General features: G+C 34.5%; 2 protein-coding genes and 1 long non-coding RNA gene across 4 annotated transcripts; 2 read left to right on the top strand and 1 right to left on the bottom strand.

The window, feature by feature from the left end:
• Positions 1 to 243: 243 nt before the first annotated feature.
• On the bottom strand, positions 244 to 7,216 carry LOC132627708 (uncharacterized). 2 transcript variants are annotated; one of them, XR_009577954.1, is made up of 2 exons: positions 3,841 to 7,216; positions 244 to 662 (listed from the first exon to the last, which is right to left on the bottom strand). It is a non-coding gene; the product is annotated as an uncharacterized LOC132627708 (long non-coding RNA). The 2 variants fall into 2 exon arrangements; XR_009577953.1 differs by having other exon boundaries at positions 5,683 to 7,216.
• Positions 7,217 to 11,886: 4,670 nt separating this feature from the next.
• On the top strand, positions 11,887 to 17,476 carry LOC132627707 (putative lipase YDL109C). The gene is made up of 10 exons (XM_060343263.1): positions 11,887 to 12,662; positions 13,323 to 13,390; positions 14,070 to 14,140; positions 14,854 to 15,129; positions 15,499 to 15,659; positions 15,729 to 15,784; positions 15,991 to 16,043; positions 16,113 to 16,242; positions 16,462 to 16,559; positions 17,103 to 17,476. The coding sequence occupies exons 1-10, from the start codon at positions 12,343 to 12,345 to the stop codon at positions 17,172 to 17,174; spliced, it is 1,305 nt and encodes a 434-aa protein (XP_060199246.1). The 5' UTR covers positions 11,887 to 12,342; the 3' UTR covers positions 17,175 to 17,476.
• A 2,485-nt stretch (positions 17,477 to 19,961) lies between these two features.
• LOC132623167 (EPIDERMAL PATTERNING FACTOR-like protein 2) lies at positions 19,962 to 21,335 on the top strand. The gene is made up of 3 exons (XM_060337882.1): positions 19,962 to 20,611; positions 20,713 to 20,753; positions 20,850 to 21,335. The coding sequence occupies exons 1-3, from the start codon at positions 20,503 to 20,505 to the stop codon at positions 21,102 to 21,104; spliced, it is 405 nt and encodes a 134-aa protein (XP_060193865.1). The 5' UTR covers positions 19,962 to 20,502; the 3' UTR covers positions 21,105 to 21,335.
• The last annotated feature ends 4,450 nt before the right edge of the window (positions 21,336 to 25,785 follow it).

The following is a 25,785-nucleotide window of genomic DNA, read 5'->3' as shown; positions in this document are numbered from 1 at the left end:
GTTCAAACCTGTTAGTATTGTTTGATTACTTAGGATAGTGCTCTTCTGGTTTTATGTAAACGGGCTTAAATTTCTTTCTTTGGCCTAATTATGGATTAGAGGATTCCAAATTTGAAATTTATGAATATTGGAAGCCGTAGTTATTGACTTTCAATGCAAAAATAAATATTGATTTTTTTTTTTTTGGTTAAAACAGATTCTAGTGCGTATATATATATATATATATATATATGCACTATACAATACTAAAGTTAATCGTTGTTTAGGCTTATGCCTGTTACATGCCCTGGCGGGTGCGCCATTGTTTGAACATTAACAAAATTTACGCATCTTTCAAAAGTAGTTCCTCTCTTGTCATCCCAAAAACATTGCTCACAAAAAAAAAAAAAAAAAAAAAAAAAAAAAAGGAGGAACCGCATGAACTTTCACTGCACTAAAAAACTTTTTCCAAGCACCTTCCTTTGCTAGTAGATCTGCTACCGTATTCTGCTCACGGTATATATGTTTTAGCTCCGGAAGGCCCAGCTTGTGCATGAACAACCTACTTTCAGAGATAACAGTTTGTAAGGAGTGTGCCCATTTTTCAACATGTTGATTACCTCAGTGGAATCACAGTTGATTTCCAAAGGTTTTAGATTGTGTTCATCTTCTAGTCTCAATCCCTGCAAAATAACCGTTAGTTCTGCATAAGTATTAGTAATGTTTGGGAGGCCTTTGATAAATCCCACTACCCAATCACCCTAGCTGGTTCGAATAACCCCTCCGATCCCTCCTATTCGTGGGTTTCCTAAACAAGAACCATCAGTGTTAAGTTTAAAGGTACCATTATCGGGGGGTTCCCATTTCACAGAAATTTTTATTTTCCTATGCTCAGGATTTGAGACGTCTGTGAGTTGAGTATACTCAACAACTTTTCCATAGGAGCTCTCAAATTTAGGCTGGTTAGCTTTACCATTGAAGAGGTTGGCATTCTTATTAAGCCAGATTTCCCATAAGCATAAAGGAATAAAAGTATTCCAATTTAAGAGGTGATTATACTTTTCCTTTTTAACTTTTCCTTTTTAAGAAGAGGTCAGTTATTAAAGAAGTTAGTATTGTTGTTAAATTAAGCTTTCAAATCCAGTTGAGATTAAGGTTACCTCTAGTACTGCGATTGGGGGTTTTGCTAGCTATGAGGTTGTAAGCAGTCATAGAGGAGAATTCCCCATTACTAGTGAACTTCCAATAGTTATAATCTTCTTCAGTACTATTAAAAGGTATGAAGGTGTTTGAGATAAAATGCTTAGTTTGAGGGGGTAGATCAAATGAAAGATTTAGCCCATTTCTGATGTCACTCACCTTAAGATGCTATTCCCCTCTATTTAGGGGACCTTGGATGGTTTCTCTAAGAGGGGACTATTAAGGATCCATTTATCATACCAAAAACTAACTTTATTACCCTTAGTAACCACCCATTAAGTAGCATCCCTACAAGTTTTGTATCTCTCTAAAATATTCCCTCAGGTTCTAGAGTCGTGCCTTATTTGGGTGGGTCTGCAGTTCTTAGCAATCAGGACAGAAGCCCAAAAGGAGTCAGGCTTTTTGAGAAGTCTCCAAGTTAGAGCAGTATGCATGGTTTTGTTCTTAACCTCAGCCTTATGAATTCCTAACCCCCCTCCCCCCCTTCAGATTTAGGTTTTGTCACTGTATTTCATCCCACCAGATGCATTCTTTTCAGCAGTGGTTCCCCAGATAAAGTTCCTTTGAACTCTATTTATAAGTTGGTGGGTTTTACTAGGTAGCTTGATATATTTCATGACATGGTTAGAGATACTATTAAGTGAAGCATGAGCCAAAGTAGTTCTTCCAGTCATGTTCAGGAACTTAGTCTTCCATCCTGCAAGCTTTTTGTTAAGGTTGTCAATTATGAATTGGAAGTCTCTCTTGTCAGGTCTCTTTTCAAAGATGGGAAAACCTAGGTATTTCCCAAAAGATTCCCTAGCAGTAATAGTAAGGCAACTAGAGTACCTACCAATGTCATAAAGTTTACAATTCTTGGAGAAAATGACTTTGGATTTATTGAAGTTTATTCTCTGCCCAAACCTGTTGTTAAAGTTTGTCAGAGTATTGATGATGGTGTTACAATTTTTAAGGTTTTCTCTGGCAAAGAGAGTTAAGTCATCAGCAAAGAATAAGTGGGAGATTTTTGGCCCTCCTCCGATGGTAAAAATAGGAAACCAGTTAATAAGATCTACTTCATGGTTAATACATCTAGAAAATCTTTCCATGCACAGGATGAATAGTTAAGGGGACATAGGATCACCTTGCCTTATTCCTCTAGAAGATCTAAAAGGATTAGTTTTTCCAACTTAAGTGGTATGGGAGGAAACGCAAGAGAGGATGAGTTGGATGATATTTGGTGGGAAGTTAAAAAAGATGAGAGTTTCCTTAATGAAGGCCCATTATAACCTATCAAAGGCTTTCTCTAGGTAAATTTTAAGGATTATATTGACATTCTTGCCTTTCATAGTCCTAAAATGGCTAAGGTACTCTTGCACAATAATGGCATTATCAGCAGCCCTTCTGCCTGTTAGGAGTTGGGCCTATGATATTATGGAGTAAGGGTTTTAATCTATGGACTATTATTTTTATGATGATCTTATACTGAGTATTACAAAGTCCAATAGGCCTACACTTAGGGATCAGGCAAAGATAACTGTTGTTAACATATTCATCCATGGTAAAAACATCACTAAAGGTCTATTAATGCTCTGCCAGTATTTTTGGTAGAAGAAAGGGTGAATTCCATCAGATCCATGAGCTTTCATGGGTTTAAAAGAGAAAATAACTTTTTAATCTCCCAAGTTTTTAAAGGTGAACTAAGATGCATTTTATCATTCTCACTCAGAATTCCTCTAAGAGTAAGGCTAAGGGATTGGGTAAGGTCAGCTTGGAGGTGATTAGCGGTATAAAGATTATTGTAGTAGTTACTAATGGTTTCTTTGATAGTCTTTTGATCATAAATGCAGGTGCCTACCTCATCTCTAAGTGCAAGAATTCTATTTTTGCTTGCCCTTTTAAGGGTAAAAGTATGGGAAAAGTTGGTATTTGAGTCATCCTCAGTCAGCCAATTTATCCTAGACTTGAGTTTCCAAAAACAACTTTTGTCTCAGGATTTTACTGTATTCTTCGTGAAGGGTCTGTTCTAGGTTTTGAAGAAAGTTGCTATGAGGGTAATTTGAGGAGCTCTGTTTCTTCTTTTTTGCGGAAAATATTCCAAAAACCTCCTTATTACTCTGTCTTTAAAGTGAGAAGTGGCAGTGGTTAAATCCATGGCATGTTCAAAGCACTCATTCACAATGTTTTGGAAACTAGGATGTCTGCACCACATGGTTTCAAGTCTAAAAGGTTTGTCATTTGGGTTTAGAGTAACATTAGTCAATCTAACTAACAAGGAGGAGTGGTCAGATTGAGTTTTAGGAAAATGAGTGACAGTGGCATTAGGGTAAAGTCTAAGCCATGCATCATTTGCTAAACATCTATCCAATCTTTCAAGGATAAGGTCATATCTATTCCTATATCTTTTATTAGTCCAAGTAAACTTACTACCCTTGAAACCCATATCTATAAGGTTACAATGATTTATGCAGTCCCAAAAACAGTTAGCCTTGTGATTATTAATACTGTTTCCACCAAATTTATTAGAAGTAGTGAAAATTTCATTAAAATCTCCTCCTACTATCTAACTAGCATTATTGTTATCAGCAATATTATAAAGTTGTTCCCAGAGGATTTTTCTATCAGCAAACAAGTACTAGCATAAATAGTAGATAAAATCCAAGACTCAGTAGAATGAATTACCTTAACTAAAGCATGGATTCCCTTATTGGTAATGGTGATCTCTTGAACCTTCAAAATATCATCCTTCCACATTACCACTAATCCCCCAGAGTTACTCACAGCAGGTGACTGAAAATGAGTATTAAAGCCTAATTGTTCTGCAATATGCTTGTGCTCATTCATTTTATTTTCAAGCAGACAAAGCATGGCAGGCCTATGAAGGTCAATCATGGCAGTATAATGTCTTTTAAATTCAAGGCTATTTGCTCCTCTAGCATTCCATATGATGAAGTTCATGAGTAGCATCCTGTGATGTTTTGGGGAATTCTTTTTCACTCTTTTCCCCTTTCCCCTTGGGTTGAAGTTGTTGTTCTGGGTTTACACAGGAGCCTTGCTCAGGGTTGGGTTCAACGTTGTTGCAAAGTTCCCTGTCGCTGGGACCACAGGGTATTTGATACCTAGAGCAAACTTGGTCAGATGACGGGGGCATAAAACTATCAGAAGCTCACTCCTGGGTCCATTGAACTCCACTAGTTCTAGTTTCTCTAGGGTCATCGCATCGAATTTGGGTATTTGCATGGAGGTCAACATAACCTTCAGTTCTTTTTTGTTGGCCCTCAGAGTTTCTAGGGTCTGGTGGTCGACTCTCAGAGCTTCTAAAGAGGCCATTTAAGTCAACACTGAGGTCAATTCTACTTGCATGTGGTTCTAGGGAGGAGGAGCAGTCTATTGGACAAACCTTGGTTGAAAGGCAACATCTATGGTTTCGGTATGGGGAAGACAGGGGTGTTGTCGGTCACCTCTGTCATCAAAGAGTTCAGAGTCTGAGGGTTGATTGGCATAGGAATGTCTCTGAGTAGAGTTTGCAGCAACAACAAGGTTTGCATCCAAACCTGATGACCATAATTCCCCAGACCCAGGTTCAGGCCCTCCGTCTCTAGATGGGCTAGGAAAGATGCATCCTGGACCACTATGGTAATATATTGGTGGTCCACAACTAGGTTCAAGGTGAAGGATTGGCCTAGGAGACCCCACTCCAGCCATGAAGTTAGGGTATAGTCTAGTGGTAGTGATGCAATCACGAAATACAGAGTATTGTTCTGTATCGACATTTTGAGTTTCTTTAGTAATAGGTTCTGGTAAGGCGGGGAAAGAAGAGACGGTAGTAAAGTGGGTATGTACAGATGGTGTTTTGAACACATCCAAAGGCTTGTTTATAAAGATTTACTGAAGTGGTTTTGCATTAAATGCAAACGCTTTGGTTTTGTCGCACCCATGCACGTCCGAGCCAGAGTAATCATTACTCTTGGAAAGAGGCGAATTGAGGGTTTTGGGGAGGGGAGAATCCATATTGGCGAATATGGAGTCAGTTAGGAAGTTAGACGAACGAGGTAGGTTAGTAAGATTTTGCATATTAGTATCCATCTCATTTTTGCTATTATATAAGTAAACAAAACCGGATCAGAAATAGTTGACTTAAGATGGATTTTTTTTATCTGGGTTAGTCAACTCATCATGGTCCCTTTTTTTAGCCTTTTTATTACTGTCATTGGGCCTGGGTGGGGGTCCATAATATTTGTTGGGTTATTAGAAGAATCCATACCCAAACTAATACCGGTGGGCTTATAATATTGCGTTTGGGCTTGTCCCATATGGGACACAGATTCTTTAGCGAGCTGATCAATAAAATTGACTTTTTAAATTTTTTTTGGGGGCTGGTTTAACGAGTATGACCTCTGCCTCGACCCAAATCATGTGGTCCATAATGGTGTTAGGCCCTTTGGATTTTGCCCTAGGATCCTTCGCCGCGCCTTACCTTTACCGGTTACTCTCCAATCAACCGCAGAGCTTCAAAAAACTTACCTGAGCCGGTATCAAATTATTTTAACTTGCTGGTTGGATCACTTGATTTTATCGGCCTTCGAGTTTGAGGCTTTTACTTCTTTCTTCAGTGGGCTTCGTCTTCTCCGTCCGAAGTTGACTGTTTGCCTCTCATTGCTCCCCGTTTTTTTCCTTGTTCAGATCTTGGGGTTGGGTTAGGTGATGGTTGGACAAAGGTGCAATTAACTGTGGTGTGACCACAACTAATGCACAAAATACCCTCCCTCTCATAGATTACGAGTTAACGGTGGGGTTCCCTATCGTGATTGAAGTTTTGATCGGAACCCCCAAATTAATTTCCACACAGATGCGTGCATATCGCCCTCTAACAGTAGAGGAGGTGCATACATCAATTTTCACTAATTTGTCTTCCAATTCATTCTAGGATGCCTCTATCATAGAATTCCATAGGTAGTTGTGGACGACGAACCCAAATGGTCATAGAATAAATGGTATTTTCTTCCGGCACGAAATTTGGTTCCCATTGGGCGTACAAAGAGAAAAATTTCCCGCTACAAACCACAGGCCATCATGTAGTACTTTATCTAGACTTTCATCCCTCTTGAATTTGACAACAAAGAAGTCGCATCCAAGATCAATTAGAGTTAGGGTTTTCTCTAATTTCCATAGATCTATCAGCTTATTTCTCAGGTATTGGTGATTGAATCTTTTTCCAAAGATTTTAATAATCATTGATAGACGCCAGGGACGACAGATTCTATTTTTCTCTTCCACCATTAGGGTGATGGCATCTAGATCCTCTGGTGGTTCTAGGGGCGAGTTGTCTTTGTAGGAGATGGGAGTGATATGGGAAGAAGGGGGGTCTGCTTCCATATGTTGTGTTTTAGGATCTGGGGGTTCCGGCGGTATAGACAGGAGGGTGTTTTCCTTAGAGGCGGTGAATGTGGTCATCCTCCAGTCAACGATCAAAATGGGTGTTTAGGTTACTAGGTGAGAAAGAGACAAGTCAGGAGTTTCTCTCTCTACTCTTTAGCTAAAATATAAAAATAAAATTGATAATTGATTTGCATCTACAAATGTTTGTTTCCCCAATGACTATAAAACCAACTAGTTGCATTTTGCTCCCTATTTTTTAATGTCTTTTCAATTTATTCAAAAGAATGAATGGTAGATTTTGACATAAAATGTGAGGTTTTACAGAGGACAAGATGGTTCCGTCCCTAGAAACGAAGGAAATTAAACAACGAAATCCATTGATAGTAGATCAAATCGATAAAAAAAAAAACTAAAAAAAAAAAAATTAAGTGCAACAAAATTAAGACATCTAATTTTATTCCCACCGTTCAATTCTCATGAGATGCCATTTTTATATACAAAAGCTAACTTTCTTTCCCAACTTTTTAAAACCAATTTCAATAGATTTTATCAATTATAATATGTGCATAGATGATAGAGTCCTTATAAGTTATAACGTCAAACAAAAACAGTGGAAATTATATTAAAGGTGTTAAAGCAAGAAAAATTGTGGAATGAAATTTCTTCACACAACTATCTAGAAATTTTACTAACATCCCTTGTCTAAATTATTCTAGATAACCGGCGCTTTGCCAAAGTAACAAAGAAAACGAAGGCAGAAAATGGGATAATTTTTTAAAAAATTAACATGATTTTTGTATATATTTTATTCTTCACTAGCAGGCTAGTTAGTACCATTTTACTACATTATCAATTGATACTTATCATAAAATATCAATTATAATTATCATTTAAGTGACCTAATTATATAAATATTTTTTATATTATTCAGGTATAATTTTAAGCTCCAATTAACGTGCTAAGTTGGAAAACACATTACTACAAGTACATAGAGGGTATTTGGATTGACGTATTTTAAGTATTTTTTGACTTTTAAGCTCTTTTTTATTTTTTGAAGTATTTGGGTGAGATAAAAAGTACTTTTAAGAATTTATTTTGAGGCTAAAATGGTACGACAATAAGTCAAAAGTCAAAGTTGAATAGGATTAACTTATGACTTCTAAGTCACTTTTAAAAAGCTAATCTAAACATCCTCGTACGAATATCCGCCTTGTGGGATAATTAGGAATCTATGAATCAAGATAAAAGGAATAGAATATTTAATTGCGTATCACATGCAAGTATATTAATGTGAAAGCTACCTCACAAATCACAATAGGTTGGGCACGGCAATTTACTTTTTCTTTAATCCCATGTGATTTCATCTTGACATCTGCTATAACAGATGCACAGACTTGGATTATTGGATATCTTTAAACAATATCTATAGCAGAAGTAGAGTAATAATAACTTCTAGAACAACATAATTAGTGAACGATGACTTTTCTTCGAATGGCACCTGTTTGGAATTTCAGCCATTACAATTCTAAAGTTTAAAATGGGGTGACCAAAAAAAAAAAAAAAAGCCCTGAGCCCTCCATTTTGAAGCATGGTCCTTAAAATATTCAATTGACCCATATGTTTTATTTTAGTTAATAAGTACTCTTACAATTTAAAATTAAATCCCAACCAAGTCAACTTGTAAATGACAAATCATCATATTTTAAACTCTTTTAGGGTAAATACTACATACTTACTTGCAGTTGTATTTTATATCAAATTTTTAGTCATAGTAATTACAAGTTTAGATGAGAACCAATATAACTTAATCATAACTAAGTGATACATGTTTTGAATTTATTGATTTAAGTGTAAGCAACGGATATAACTAAATTTGACAATTTTTTAGAAAGTAATCATAAAAAATTGGATTTACATCTACAAGATGAACAACAAATTTTGGTGTAACTGAAGATTAAGTGGTCGTTTGGCAATGATTTTTTTTTTTTCAGTTGAATTTTGAAAATTATGTTTGGTCATAAAATTTTGAAAATTTCCGAATTCAACTTGAAATTGAATTCCGTTTTTTTTTCTTTTTTTTGTAATCGTAGTGTCCGAGCCAGCTTGCGCACACCTCGACTAATTCCACGGGATATCTGCCACCTCCCAACAACAAGTACCAAGTAACTCTGTCCACCAAGGCTATAACAGATGAGAAGAAATCATCTAGTGTTTTTGTATCTGCTGGGATTTGAAAAACACTAAAAAATTATTTTCACTTTTTTCACTCCAAAAATTCAAAACAACTTCAATTTATATTCATGAGCAAATAAAACTTTAATTTTCAAGTACCATTTTATACTTTGAAAACGGAACTATTTTTTTTTTTTCAAATTTCATAATCTTCATGACCAAAAGGGCACTAAAGCTTTGATAAATTTGCAAACGTAACTAAAAATAAAGTTTATACTAAAAATGCACCAAAATGTCACTGTTGTGACAGAACTCCTGGTCAGAAATTGGACCTCTCTCATACCAGGAACACACTGTTATCATCTCATTCTAGAAAAGCTATCGACCAACGTAGAGTCCGGAACCAAAATGTCTCAAAAAAAATTACTTTGAACCAAAATATTCCAATAAAAAAAAGTTACAAAATTACCTTTAGCGCAGTAATTTACTGCGCTAAAGCAGTTTACGGAGACGGAGCCGTTAACTGCTTTAGCATAGTATTTTACTGCGTTATAGAAGGTGTTAAAAAAAAAAAAACTATAATGCAATAAAATACTGCGTTATAGAAACAGTACCAAAAAAAAAAATATTTTTTGCAACACTTAATTTTTTTTCCATACTTTGACCAATGATTAATCGTGTGTCAAGACTCCGAAACGTTAATATTTTATATAGAACCTGATATTTTTTTCTGCGTATAATAATGTAGGCTCAATACATCAAGGATACGTAAACGTTTGGATCGTCATTTTAAGGATTGAAAAGGTGCCCGAAGTAAATTTTATTTGTAAACTTTAGGTTTAAGTGTTCTATATACATAGACGTCCATTTTTGTTTGAAGACTTGTTGTCATTAGCTTAAGGTTTTTTATTTTTAGGGTTTAGATTTATTGAAATAAAGTCGTTGCCAAAAGATTTTTAACTGCTTTAGCGTAGTATTTTACTGCGCTAAAGAATATTTTTTTTTTCCGTTTGGATAGCACAGTAAAATAGCGAGCATTAAAAAAAAATTGGCAATTTTTTTTTTTTTTGCAACACTTAGTGTGTTTTTCATACTTTGACCAACGATTGGTCATGTGTCAAGACTCCGAAACGTCAATATTTTATATAGAACCTGATATTTTTTTCTGCGTATGTAGGCTCAATACATCAAGGATACGTATATGTTCGGATCGTCATTTTAGGGGTTGAAAAGGTGTCCGAAGTAAGTTTTGTTTGAAAAAACTTAGTGTTTGACTGTAAGATTATTTTAGTCAACTTTATATGTCGAGAAAACTAGTCAGCTTTATTTTCAAAAATTGAAACTGCAGAAGTGAAATTGACATTCACAGCTACATTACCCCGGGATTTTTACGTTGAAATCTATTGCGTATCATCATCTTATAAGTAAATAAAACTGAAAATTTCACGCTAATTTGGGGGAAAATTGAAATTGAATGGGACGTGTAAAACGGACGTCCGAGCGCAAAGTTATGACCATCTAAAGTTTGATCACTTTACAACTAGCTTTTCTCCCTATATTTTTTAAAATTATATTTATATTCAAAATAAAGTTATGTCTTGATTAAAAAATTTCACGCTTAAATCAAAACCATAAAAAATAACACATTTAACCTTAAAGTTTCCAAACAAAACTTACTTCGGGTACCTTTTCAACCCCTAAAACGACGATCCGAACGTTTACGTATCCTTGATGTATTGAGCCTACATTATAGTATGCAAAAAAAAAATCAGGTTCTATATAAAATATTGAAGTTTCGGAGTCTTGACACACGACTAATTGTTGGTTAAAGTATGGAAAAAACACTAAGCGCTGCAAAGAAAAGATTTATTAAAATAAGATGTTGCGATCTTTTTATGAAAAAAAACACTAAGTTCCTTAAGTGTGTTATTTTTTAATGCGTAACTTTCTTTCGAATATGTTGCAAAAAAAAAAAAAATCGCGTAAATCGGACGTCCGAACACAAAAAATCGCGTATATTCGAAATAAAGTTACGCTTTAAAAAATAACACACTTAAATCTAAACCCTAAAAATAAAAAACCTTAAGCTAATGACAACAAGTCTTCAAACAAAAATGGACGTCCATATAGAACACTTAAACCGAAAGTTTACAAACAAAACTTACTTCGGGCACCTTTTCAACCCCTAAAATGACGATCCGAACGTTTACGTATCCTTGATGTATTGAGCCTACATTATTGTACGCAGAAAAAAATATCAGGTTCTATATAAAATATTGATGTTTCGGAGTCTTGATACACGATTAATCATTGGTCAAAGTATGAAAAAAAACACTAAGTGTTTCAAAAAATAAAGTTGACCAATTTTTTATTTTATTTTTACTGTTTCTATAACACAGTATTTTATTGCGTTATAGATCTTTTTTTTTTTTTAACAACTTCTATAACGCAATAAAATACTGCGCTAAAGCAGTTAACAGCTCCCGTCTACGTGAACTGCTTTAGCCCAGTGAATTAATGCGCTAAAGGTAGTTTTGTAACATTTTTTTTTATTGGGGTATTTTGGTTCAAAGTGATTTTTTTGGGGGCATTTTGGTTCCGGACTCTACCAACATATTATAAAAATAGGGAAAAGGGTCAAAAATATACCCCTCTACTTTGAAAAAAAAAGCTAAAAATATTCTCCGAACTTATTTTGAATTAAAAATATCTCTCCCATCCTTAAAGTTTTCAAATATACTCCTGTCTTGACGGAAATTATCCCTCAAAATAATTTGAAATTATTTTTTAAATTCGCTCCATCATTTAAACCCGACCCAACTAATAATAACCCATAAGATCTCCTTATTCCCCCAATACGTAGGTTTGAAATTTGAGGGAATTGGAGGAATAAGGGGATCTTATGGGTCATTATTTAGCTGGATCGGATTTAAATAATGGTGCGAATTTAAAAAATAATTTCAAGTTATTTAAGGGGATAATTTCCAACAAGACAGAGGCATATTTAAAAAATTTAAGAATAAGAAGGGTATTTTAATCCAAAATAAATTTGAAGAATATTTTTAACCATTTTTTGAAAGTAAAGGAATATTTTTTACCCAATTCCCTACAAAAAAATATCTTCTTGACGCTAGTCAAACTTGAAAAAATATATTTGAAAAATCGAAAAATTGAAAAGAAAAAAAAAAAAAGAAGAAGAAGAAAGGAAAAGTAAGCAAGCAAAGGTGTTCTAAATTCTAAATCTTGACGGTCGTCAAACTTGAAACTTTCATCAAACCAAAGGTTTTCTTTCCCATTTTGTCCCGCTTTTGATTGAATCAACACCAAACAGTATCATTCAACATAATTTTAATGTCAAAATGCAATTCTTGATTGATAATTTTAATATACTAGTAGTACTATTTTATTTGGAGCGTGTGTCAGCAAGATTTACAGAGACAAGAAGTAGGAGAAGGTTCCATTTACTATTAGCAGCCTTCCATGTGGACTAAAAGGTCTATAAATCCATAAATACCGAACCAAAATTTCCGAATCCAAGAACCCACAAAAGCTTTTTTTGACTAACTGCCACTGCTGTTTGTTTTTTCATATTGTTGGATTTAGTTTGGTTATGTGAAAACGGGTTCTTTGGAAATGGAAAAAGATTCAAACTTTACTGATGAAGATGGAGTAAACGAGAGGAAATCTGGAATGGGTGTTGAGGAAAATGAGAATAGCAATAAGAAGGAAGAGGGGAAATCTGAAATGGATATTGAGAAGAATGAGAATAATAATAAGAAGACAAGGAGAAAAGGGTGTTTTATTTTGCCTAGGTTTGCATGCATGAGATTGGATGATGAAGTTCCAGTTGTTGAGACAACTGCTGCTGGTGAATCTAGTTTTGATGTGGAAGCTAGCCAAAAGGGTCCTCCTCCTGATCACTTAGTTGTCATGGTTAATGGCATTATTGGCAGGTAAAATTCAAATCTTGAATTCACTTTCAATTAGAGTGAAACCGGTTCAACAAGTACCACGTAACTCTGTCCACCAAGGCTAGGACAGATGGGAAGAAATTAATGTTTTTGTCTCTGCTGAAATTAATGAGAACCTGATCATGATTCTTAATCCACTTTATTGAGCACTAGGCCACACCCTTGGGTGCAGTCCAAATGGATATTGAGGATTTATTTAGCTGATTTTAACTAGTTCATAGTAATTGTTTTTTGTTCTTTCTATTTTCAGTAGTAGTTGTAGGTTGATCACTTGAAATGTGGAAATTTTCGTTGGTAATTTTAGTCCTATCGTTATGACTACGGATACATTTTATGAGTAAGTCATACTGAGCTTAATACCTTTTATGAGCCAGTCATACCGATTACCGAGCTTGGTGAAAAGATAAAAAATGGTACCAGCAGAAGGATCATCCAAATGGGAAAAACTACAGTTGAAAGATCACTGGATTTCAATTTTGGTCCTAGTTCTGTGACACCCTTAGGACTTATATTTATAATACGAAGTTACTACATACGTGTGAATAATACAGAATCACCTCAAATACAATCCTGCTAACAACTAATATACACAAGGATATACTCTAACAGTTATTTAATGACTTGAAATGTCTGCTTCTGCAGTGCAGAAGATTGGAAATATGCTGCCAAGCAATTAGTGAAGGCCTATCCACGAGATATCATTGTTCATTGTAAGTTCTTGCTCTTGATTCCATTCCGAGATTCTGTTTTAGTTCTATTTTTGGTCTAGTTGATTGAAGTGATATTGTTAGCGTTAACTGGTGTTTACTTTGGAGTAGCAATTATCTGTTTGAAATGTCATATTTGTATGTATGATTAACCAAAAAATAAAGGCAGGCATGTGATTTTTGGTAAGAAGAATGTTGATGCAAATAAGAGAACTGCCTCTTTTCTTCTGCTTTTTTGTTTCCTCTTAACTATATAGCGGATTGCCATTTTTCTAATTCTCAACAATACGGACAGAGTCGACTGACTATGTAAGCTATTTTTTTAGCTCAATTTGATATTCATGACAAGATCAAAATTTAAAATGTCAGGTGGATGTAATTTAAATGAAAATAATTGGTGTTAGAACTCTTTTGTTTCTCAAAAGGAAAGTAAGTATAGAGGTCCTTGGAGAGAATTGGAATAATTTTGACTTTTGGCATTACACTTCCAAACTAAACGTAGATATTCACGCCTTTCCGCAATCAAAATTCAATCAGTCCATTAGTTCTGAAAACTAATACGAGTTCCAAATTTGCATTGATTTCAATGTTTCCACAAGCTATATGCATCTCTCTGTCAGCTGGAGCCATATGTTTCTTGTATTAATCTCAACTTTTTCCTAATTTAATATGCTATTTCCAGGCAGTAAATCTAATTGTTCGAAGTTGACATTTGATGGTGTTGACATAATGGGGACAAGACTAGCTGAAGAGGTATGTGAATCATTTTTTTCTTCCCCACATGGAGTCAATTTAAATTAAATCCCGTTCCTCAACACAATCCGCTCCGTCAAATAATCAGAAGCAGAGCTAAGACTTGGGTGTGGGATCCGTAGGATTTTGGGTACTTTGACCAAAATCGATAAGAGAAATTTGAGACAAACAATGATTTCTGAAATCGAAACAAAAGCTAGGGCTACTGCAATAGCCATGTTACACCAAAAAATAGTAAGGAGATGCATCTATACTTAAAAACAATTACAGGCTCAAACTTGCTCTAAAAAACTTGTGCATTCTTTTCCTTATAAATAGTCCACTATATTCTGGTCATATTTTTATAACTCTATTTTTATATGTTTGAATTATTTTTAGCCGAATCCCAGCACCCGTATCCATACTTGGATTCGTATCCCTGAATCATAAAATTTAGATCATGAAGGATCTGACCTCTAGATCCGCACCCGTATCGGACACCTGCACCCGAGTCCGAGTAACTTAGGTGCTACACCACATCTAAATAGCTAAAGCTAGTGATCTACGGGGATTTTTCCATTGTTGTATGATGTGGGATTTTGTATTGTATTAGGATGACATATAATCTGATTCTTATTGTTCAGGTCAAACATGTAAGTTTTGTTACTTGCTATACAATATCTACTTGAACTAAAATATTTAGTGACTGTCGCTTCTCATATTTATACTGTCAGGTACTATCTGTTATAAAACAGTATCCACATCTACAAAAGATTTCTTTTGTTGCTCACTCCCTAGGTGGCCTGGTATGTAGATATGCGATTGCAAAGCTATATGAACAAAAATCTGCAAGAAGAGCTTGCGGAGAAGATATGGAATGCTGTAGTCTTAATGGGTCCACTAATTCATGTGTGGAAGAAGAGGTATCAAAAAGAGAAATTGCAGGCTTGGAACCCGTGAACTTTATAACCTGTGCTACACCACATCTCGGCTGTAGGGGGCACAAACAGGTGATTAGAGAATTGGGCTTATTGAATATCATATTTGTTTAGCTTTGTTCACTTTCATTTTATTAGCAGTAATGTTTTTGGCTGTCTTGTAGAGTTTTTACTCAATGCCCATTAATTTATTGATCTTCTGTTAAATTCTGATATTATGGAGAGTGGTTGACATTCTCAAGTAAAAAACACTTCTTGAAGTTTTATTAAACACTTCAGCATTTTGCACAGCTTTGAATATTTTTGGTCTAGTTTCATTCTGAACTTTGCTTATCATGTAAGTGCATTGTAATTAGCAGCATGAATATTATGAATCCCAAATAACTCCATCGCTTTTGTTTCTATTACCAAAACGTTTAACGTGTTTTAAAAATATTGTAGGCTCCAGCATTCTGTGGGCTACACTCGCTTGAAAAAGTTGCAGCAAGTTCCTCATGGTTACTTGGAAGAAGCGGAAGACATCTCTTTTTGAAAGATTGTGATGAAGGGAGGAAACCTCTTCTTCTTCGGATGGCCAGTGATTCTGAAGATCTTCCATTTATGTGAGTGAACATTAACTAACTGCTTACTTCAGTTTCAAGCAAATTCTGTATCTTGACTTCTCCTTGCAGATCTGCTTTGCAGTCATTTAAGCGTCGTGTGGCCTATGCAAATACATGTTTTGACTGTATCCTCCTGAACCTCGTCCTTTTCTTCTTCTCTCTTATCTATTCATTCTTCTGTGTAGTATATATCCAGAATCAGGTGCCTAGAACTTAAGTCCATGATAAGATAATCCATCAACAGTGGATAACTGCTTATGCTGATCAACGAGACCTTAATTCCATATGTTAACTTATTTTGTATAATGCAAGAACCTTGACACTTATATAGATCTTGTTGGATGGAGTACATCATCTTTGCGGCGCAGATATGAGCTTCCAAAGGTAAAAGTTATGGCATTTGAGTTTTAGCAAAAGCTTGCATCATACAGCAACTAATACTTTTCTTTTCAGCGTCGAAACTTGAAAAAAGTGGATAAATACCCACATATTGTAGAAGTAGATGAGGCAACAAGTGTTAGTTTGCAAGAAGAAACTCCTATAGAGGCCAAGATAAATGGACGCAAGTCTCAAGAAATGGAAGGTTAGTGTCTTTATTCGTTCTTTTTCTTTGTTAATGGTATTTGAGGAGAATTTTAAGTATGTTAGCCTTCACTTTCAGAAACTCTACCTTTATTATACTTCCTAACTAGGGGAATCTCAATGCACGTGACATGTTTTTCCGCTTTTAGCATTTTTATAATCAGCTTCCCTCATCCTTTTTTTATTGCTCACCTTTTCTTCATGGTTAACTGTTGTGTAGAGGCCATGATAAGAGGTTTAACAAAGATGAGCTGGGAACGGATTGATGTTAGCTTCAAAGGAAGTAAACAGAGATACTTTGCGCACACAGCAATTCAGGCATGTATTCAGGCACAATGTTTCTTCACTATTGATCATCACAGATTTCACCATGTACCAGTCTATTATGACCTAGGCAAATTCATTTCTCATTAGCGATTTACTCAGGGATTTTCCTTTCATATCTATATGGTCATAAATTTGCATACTATGGGGTGATTAGATGGATTGTTGAAGCGTGTACTATTTAAGGTTAGACAATAATGCAGGTAATGAAGAATGGAAAATTAGACTCAAAGCGGTAACTACGTTTATAAATCTGTCAGTTCCAAGCTAGTTGGGGCATATGAATCTTCACTATCCGTTTTAGCTTCCTTTGAAACAAAAGTCTCAACTGATCCCAAAAAGAAATAAGTCATCGTGATCTTAAAAGATTTGGTATTTTTTGTGATTTTTTCCCGAGGTTTCTGAATCAAAACTCTAGGAATTATCTCTCTCTCTCTCTCTTTTTTTTTTGGGTGTGTGTGCGCGCGCGCGCTTTGTTTCGCAGGAAAGTTGTCTGCAGTAACAAATCTTTTAATATCCTTTGTTTTATAATTTCAGGTGCAGTCCTATTGCATGAATTCTGATGGAGCAGATGTTATACAACACATAATCGACAACTTTGTCGTATAGAAGCAGGGAAGTTTTTGTATTTACAACACCTATATTGGTTGGAGGCCTGTGTAATTTACAGCGCGTGCTACATAAATTGTAGAAGATGCATGCATACGAGTTCGAGATATACAAATGATACGTCAAAGTTCAATTTAGGTGTATTATAGTTATTAGAGCATATATAGTGAATTCATTTGTAAAGTTTTTGAGGTCCTATTTGTATATGTAGTTCATATGGCTTGTATCTCTTCAAATTTAATGACAAATACTTCCTCTGTACCAAAACCAATAATGCGATTCAAGCATGAGGGTTAACTTTATTTTCAGTTTGGCTTTGGACATTGATTATTAAAAATACTATCCCTGATCATTGAGAATTCTTGTAGAGAATTCAACTTGAAGCACAAGCTCTTTTGGCTTGCTTGATTGGTCAAAGAGTTCATTTTGGCCTCAGCTATTAGAAATGAAATAGCTTTACCATATGTTTCATTTTGGTACAAAAAATGTAGCTCAAAAATGCCTCTTTATTAGCCAAGTAGCTCAAAATTGACCTCCCGCTTACTGTTGCTCTTAGCTTAGAGGGAAAAGAGTCAATTCTGTCTCTGAACTATTTGAAGCGGAATAATTTTCTCCTCCATTCCTATAGTTCAGTCAGTATCATCTCCAAAAATTTTGAGACAACTTTGTCCTCTGTTGGTAGGGAGGGCATTTTTTGAGCTACTTGGCTATGATAAGCGTTTTGAGCTAATTGATTAACGGTGAGGGTATTTTTGTGCCAAAATTAAACCAGATGATAAAATTTCCCATATAAGTGTTTTGAGCTATACTTGATCAATGGTAAGGGTATTTTTGTGCCAAAATTGAACCTTTAACCCTAAAGAATAGCATTTGATGTGCAGATAAGAACATGGTCATGTAAAATAAAATGGACGGTCAATTTCTTTTTCAACGTATAATTCCCTAGGCGTGATAAGCAATTAACAGAGCTACCACTTGTCCTTCCCATACTTTCACCCATAACCCAACTTGAAAAAAGAAATAAAAGAAATTAGAGCGAAAAGAAAGGTCCTTCAGTTGAGGTGTACGTTAATGGAAGTCCAGTTTGGCCAAGTCCTACAGTAGTAGCAAAAAAGCTGATAATAAAGCACGTAACCCAAAATCAGGTTCAGGTAGGATTTGGTCCCTACTTTCTGACTACTGCCCTTAATGCATGATGTACTATTCAAATTAGCTGCCCTTATTTTTCACCTGCTTTTCAAGATTTTACGCTAATTTATTGCTGGTCCCTTACCCTTCATCCTGCCAAAACAATGCTGTGACTTTTTGCTAACAAACCAGTTTCTTAATCATTTTTTGCAAATATGGGGTGAAGCCTATGTTTTATTTTATGAAAGTTTCTCTGAATTATACAAAGCTCCTAATTTGGGTAGTAGAAAGCAGAAAAACAAATCTACCATGACCATATATATATAAAATAACTTTACAGCTATTATTACAGCCTACGAAGACAAACTTTTGCGTGCTCATAGTTATGTCCACTGTTCACTGTAATGTGTGACATGTAATATTAGTGAGTAGTAGTAATTTTTATGTCAAAAAATGATTGCTGATATCTGCCACTTCCATTATTACGCCTTTGAAAACTGAATTGCTTGTTCGTTTGGTCAAATATATTTGCTTTACATAATCTTTTGATCAAATAGTAGGTTTCCAGGGTTTCCCACTTATTGTTCTTACTGCTATTGTTTATTTGTCACTAATAAAGTGTAATGTATACTACTAGTACTACCCGGAAAATATGAATTTTTACGATTTTATGTCCTAGTTTAGGAGACTTGTTTCAAGTTACAGTTGAAAAATTGAGCTAAATGTGAATTACCTAAAAGTTCATTAGCGAACTACACAAATTACTGTTGGACGGAGAAAAAAAGTAATTAGATGTTTACACCAAATTATATTAAATTATCATGGTTACGACAATAACATATCTAGTGGAATCCCATGATGTGAAGTCTGGGAGGGTAAAGAACCCTAGGCTCAAGAGAATATTAAATTATCATGGCTAAGTGATTTAATGAGGTAAAAATATGAAATAATTAATCATGGTTTTAGATTGTTTTAGCGAAAGAAGTGTTCTGCTAACACATGTTATGCATCTATTGATAGACATTCGATCGGTGCCAAGTTTTTACGAGAAAAAGGTCTTGATGAAAAGAAGGTTGTTACATGATACTAGCAACAAGGTCGATCTCTTTCAAGTATATAACGATTATTTTAATGATGCAACTTGGTTAAACTCTCATATCTATGCAAAAGCTCATTTTCGCATAAAAAATCAATTTGCAAAAGAGGGTAGTAAGCTTCAAGTTCTATGTCAATTACCATTAAAATTACTAATGTTACCATTCTTGTCATGAAATCAAGATATTCCAAATCTTTTATGTTTACTTTGAAGAGTTTGACTTGGCAAAATGTGATTGAGCGTGTGATATGACCAGGTATGGTACAAAATAAAGTTTGACAGTATGCATCATACAACAGTTTTTGCGTGGATTTGGATATAACCCTTCTCATCATAATCAGGGCTCGTGCAGATTCCACCATGGCCTAAAGCACCCCCTCCCTATACACCTACTTTCCTAATATATATCCTAATCTTTCTTGGAAATTAAATACTTACTTCATCACCACACTGTTTCAAGAAACAGTAAAACAAAACAAAAAAAGAAAATAAGAATATATAGCGTGTTACAGTTGAATTGCTCAAAAACCAAACAAACAGTAACAATAGAGGGGTCATATTTACAAAAGAAGGGGGGACAAAGTGAGTGAGAAAATGAAAGACCATAAGCTACACCACTGAATTCACTTGTCCCTTTATGCCAAATAGCTCTTCTTATCACCTGGCCCCTCTTTTAAGTTTGTGATTGTTCAAATCCATTTTTGTTCTATTAACTGTATTATTGTTTCTCCTCCATTTTGTACAATCTCTTCATTCTTTTTACCTCTATTTTCTCTGGCAACACTTCTTGGGATTTCTGAACGCTCATAATCCGAGGTTTTGGTCATTCTCTTTTAGGGATTTTCCTCTAGTTATTTTCTTTCTTTATCTTTTGCATCATTCCCCCTTTTTTTTAATACTTCCATCAGTGTACTACTACCACTACTACTAGTAGAATAGACTTTGGTGAAAAGAATGTGTTTTTCACTTTTCTTTTGAGCATGATGGTTATGGGGTTGAGTTTTCATTCACTTCTTGATCAACGTTACTCAATTATTCTCACTTCTTGGTGTTAAGTGTTCCAAAATTCCTCTGTTTTTTGCACTCTTTGAAGGAAAGAATCCAATGGGATGCTATCAGCATTTCATCTTTTGCCATAGGAATCTACAGACTATCATCTTTTTGCTACTTCTATTCATTTCAGGCTTGACACGTGTAAAATTAACAGCTGAAGGTGAAGGGTCATTTCAGGATTTTGTTCAAAGTTATAAAAACTTCAAACTTCATTAAAAAAGAATTCTAAATATGAATTTTCAAACTTTCAACTGTTTTCAGGTAGGAGAATTCTCAAGCTGCAAACTGGAACAATTACTCAGGTGAATTCTTGAATCTTGATCCGAAAGGCCTGATATTTTTCTCACCTTCAGTGGAAAAATTAATGAGAAACTGACATATTTTGTTTGAAAAAACAGAGGAAAAATGAAGAGAAGATGTTCAAGATGAGATCTTTAATAGGATCAAGGCCACCAAGATGTGAAGGAAGATGCAGAAATTGCGGTCCATGTGAAGCAGTTCAAGTCCCAATTGTGCCAAACCTTGAATCAAGAAGACATCATTTGAATGCAATTCCCAAAATTTTCTTAGCATATTCAAGAGGTGACGACATATCCAATTATAAGCCTATGTGTTGGAAGTGTAAATGTGGAAACTTTTTCTTCAATCCTTGACAAAGGTAGGAAGAAAAAAGATCTCTTTTTGGATGGAGAAAATAAGTTTCTTCAACTGTCCATATTCATAAACATCAGGTTTATTAACTAGCTTTTGTAGGTTTGGACTTGGAGAACCAAGAATGGTGATAATGCATATTTTGTATATCTTAATTAGCACCTTTGTAGCACCATCTTCCCCTCTCCCTTCCTGTTTTTCTTCTCTAATACAGAACACTTGTAGTTTTGGAAGTCAGTGAGCTAATTACAAGATAATTAACAGTTCTGAATTGCCAAAGTATCATGGTTTGGCTTACATGTTAGTAATGTGGGAATTATAAGTTAATAACTAAGGGATGGGTATGTTGTGTTGTGATTAATAATAAATGGAGTGTCAAATCTTATTTTTAATTCACATTCTATTCCGTAAAAAACAATACAATAGATTAATTTTAACTTAATTTAAGAAAAATGTTACTTAACCTCGCCAATCAAATATCCCTAACTATGTGATGACCTTTTTTTTTAATGCGATAAATCAAACACTTATCTTGTACAAATAAACTGTTGGTATAACTTATGTTTTCATAAAGGGGAACCTTAAGCATCTAAAGTTGAGTCATAGAACCAAACCATAAATATTTGCATTAAGGTAGCCACTGTGTTTTATTCGGGCGCGAATTTTTTCTGAATCCTATGTAAATGCATAATAACTCATGCACGAAGCTGCTCTCTTATCCTTCATCCGTACCCTATTTAAGTGTTAAAATTTTATTTGGACTATATAAAAAAGAGTTTTTTTCTATATTTAATAAGTTTGACAATTAAAATCACCAGCATCCAAAGACATTTTATATTACACATTTTAATTTAAAATAACAAGATTTAAAAATATTCTTATATTTCTTAAATTTTGTATTCAGTTAACTAAGATACTTAAATTCACTTAAACTGGAAAGGAGGGAGTAATTTATTTCTGTACCATTAACCAAATGACTCGTCAATTCTATAACTCCGGAATTTGGATTATTGTTCATCTTATTCTGTGAAAGGGTGTTAGTAGATGTGATGTGAATGTGACGATAGTGAGAGAGTTTAATTATTTGAAAGAAAGAAAAAGGAGGGGAAGCAAAGAAGTGTGGGGCGGCTGATGAGCCATGTCAGATGGGCAGTGTGCACTGTGCATGCTGCAGCACCTGTAAAGCCTATACAAAAAGGGGACCCGGCTGGGTGTTTTCGTATCTTACAAGATTTTGTGTACATTAACAACAACAATAACATACACATTATAATCCCACCGGGTAGAATTTGGACGGTCTAAGAGTATGTGTCGACTTTATTTCTACATTATAGCGGATAGAGAGGTCATTTTCAATAGATCCCGATCAAAGAAAAATAAAAATGTAGCAATAATAATAAACAATAATGACAGCAAAATAAAACAACGGAGTGAAAGAAATAATCAGACGTGAGAAAGATTTTGTGAATATCACACGAAAAAAAAAGGTTGGTTATTGCCCTACACCCACGACCTCGAATGTATAAATTCTGTGAAAGGCCATAGGACTGCATATGACACTCCCCTCGTTTGCCGAGTTCTTGCATGGGTCTCTGCTCACCCACCCTCTCGTGTGTTTGTGTACTGCTCCTGTCTATTATCATTAAAGTACTCATAGTTTTAAATTTTTTAAGATAGTTTAACATGTAATGGTAGTAGTAATAGAATTGTTATCATTTTCATCAATTTTCAGTTAGTAATATTTAGGGGATATATATATATATATAGAAAGCTTCTTAAACTTATCAGTAAATTTTATTTAGACATTCAATATGTGATAATGTGTTTTTATTAGACGTTTTCGTCCCAAATTTTTAAAAAAAAAATCTGCGTTTTTCTCAGGTGCTCATTATGAAGATGAGGTAACCAGTTAAAATATATTACCTCTTTTAATTATATGCATTAGTTTCACTAAGTCGTAAAATTTCAGGTTTATTTTAATTGATGCCGATGTATATAATTAAAGGAAGCGGTATATCTTATGTGATTAACTTATTTACATAATTGGCTTGAAGACATGCGCAAAAGCTTTTCCAAAAAATTGACTCAAAAGTATCTATTATGAACGTTTTATCATGTGGTCAATTGAGACATGACATAGTTCGAATGTCTAAATGAAATTTACAGACAAATTTAAAGAGTTGTTGATGAATGCAACCTAATATATAATATAGAAATTTATTTGCAATTACTTCATAAGTAATCATAAGTTAAATTTTACGTGATTTGGTTGTACAAATAGTTTTTTCACTGTCGGTTCATAAAATTACGCTCGTTTTATTATTATTTTAAAATTATTCTACTACTACTCTTTCTTTAACTCATTTAACTTTCTGATCTTCGACTATAAAGTGTATTCTTTTTCTTTTGACTATAAAGTGTATTCTTTTGCTTTTCTTTATTTATTTTTTTTGTGAGAGAAAATTTGCAATTTGTAGTCTTTCTGAATATTCAAATCATACTCTTAAAATCAAATTGATTTATTTAGAAGTTCAATCAAATTGAGGGAAATGACAAACAGAATATATGGAGAAGTAATAATTCACTTGAAACAAATTAAAACACACATGCCGTGAGAGAGTGATGTAATTTAGCTCGAACGAAGTGAGATGGAACAAAAGATTAGATTTTGCTTGGGCCATGAACTCAGTGGGCTTTTTCTGAAAGAAACTAGGACATTTTTTTGTTCGGATTGGCCTTCAAAGGCACTGGTCTTTAATTTTCGTCCCTGAAATTGCTGGTCTTTAATTTTTGGCCTTCATTTAATACCTCGAGGTTTGGGGTTCTAATCTCGGCTTTGTCAAAAAAAAAATCGCAAGGCAGATTTTCGTAACAAAATTAGACCTATTCGGACAAAAGTTAGGCCTTAAAGCAGAGTTTTACAAAATTCCAATTAAGTAAAAAAAAAAAAAAAACTGCCTTAATGCAAACCTATAACTTAAGGTAGAGTTTTGTCTTATGCATGAAGGCTAAATTCTGCCTTAAGTAAAATTTACAGTTTGTAGTCAAACTCTACCTTGCGATTTTTTTTTATATTTTTGACTGAGCGGAAGTTCAAACCCAGAACCCAGGAGTTTTATGTGAAGGATAAAAAATAAAGACCAGCAATTTGAGGCCAAAAATTAAAGACCATCCCGAATAAGAACAATTGTGCAAATTAAGCAGCTTGATGAGAAACACCTGTAGCTCATTAACAGATTGAACTTAAGCCCATAAACAAAAAGGCTTGAGCCCAGGACCGACACTACGTTTCTCCTTCATTTTTGAGCCCGATTATATTCGGATTCGAGCCTCGTAGGGCTTATTCGGGAAAAGCGCACTTCCTACCAAGAATTTTTTCATATTAAGACTCTAACCCGAGACATCTGGTTAAGGGAAGAGCAGTCTCATCTGCTGCACCACATCATACGAAGGGTTAAAAGTTGATATTTGAGTAAATTTCAGGCACAAAAAGGTAAAGAAAAGAGAAAAAAAATGATAAGAGTCAGCGTGCCAGGTGATCCAGTTAATAATTCACATGGATCACACCAATAAACTTATGAAAAGCCCCTATCTTTCTGCCTGCTTACAGTTCCCAGCCCCGAGCCCACCTCTGCCCGGTGGATATTCTTATACAACAACACCACCAACAACAACATGTGCAGTGTAATTCTACAAGTGGATTTGAAAAGAATATGATGTATGGAGACTTTATTTATAATTTTGTGGAGTACAGAGGTTGTTTTCAATAGATCCTCAGGCTTAAAAAAATCGAAGCTTGTTTGCCCCTGGATATTATATCAAGAGAACTAGATTAACTGTTAAAAGCTACTATATGAAACGTCTTCTGATAGCTTTTGTAGCAATGCAAAGGATTGTCTCTTTGAAACTTGTTTATTGGAATTTTTTGAATATATTTTCTTAAACATGGAATGCCCAACGTTGTTTTATTTTCTACTACCTAGTGAAGTATTTTTTTGCAAGGTGGATCGTCAGTTCTGTTTAACTTTTTATTTTTCCCTTTTTCTTTTTGGTTGATATCAGCTTTAGAAATGAATTAAAACAATTTTTTCTAATAAGAAATTCAGTTTTAGTCAAAATTATTTTCTTCTTCGACTACCATATCGTAATATTTATTAAGCATTCTTAAGTTACAAACTTGTTCGGTTTTCATATTGGCATTCGAAGCGGACAGAATGATGTTTTAACCCGCTATAATGAAAGTTCTTAAGATTCGTAGTTAAAAATTGTTCTATAATTAAATGGTTTAAAATTGTAGTCAATTGATCTTTGACTCGAATGCTGGCCCTCATTAAATTCCCCCAACCGACACATCCAGATAACTTTAAAAAAAGCAACACCAACGCACCGCATGTACCAAAATATCCAAATAAAGTGAGAGCCTTACTTCCTTTTCTCCTCACACCTCAATACCTCATCTCTAAAACTTTTGACACACTTCTTCTTTACTCTACTACTGGTAAGTTCCTTAAAAAGACCCTGTTTTTAATAACACTATTTAACTATATAATCTTTGTTTTGTTAATCATCAAATAGTAGACTCATATTTATTTTTATCCTATTCTTGGTTGAATTCACTCGTTCACACATATTGTATTTTTACTTAAAGTTGGTAAAGCATGGAGGAATAACAGTATTGTGAAT

This window comes from Lycium barbarum, chromosome 2 (genome assembly GCF_019175385.1).
Source record: "Lycium barbarum isolate Lr01 chromosome 2, ASM1917538v2, whole genome shotgun sequence".
Lineage (NCBI taxonomy): Eukaryota > Viridiplantae > Streptophyta > Magnoliopsida > Solanales > Solanaceae > Lycium > Lycium barbarum.
Note: the sequence above shows the minus strand (reverse complement) of the source record. Positions and strands in the feature narration are given on the sequence as shown.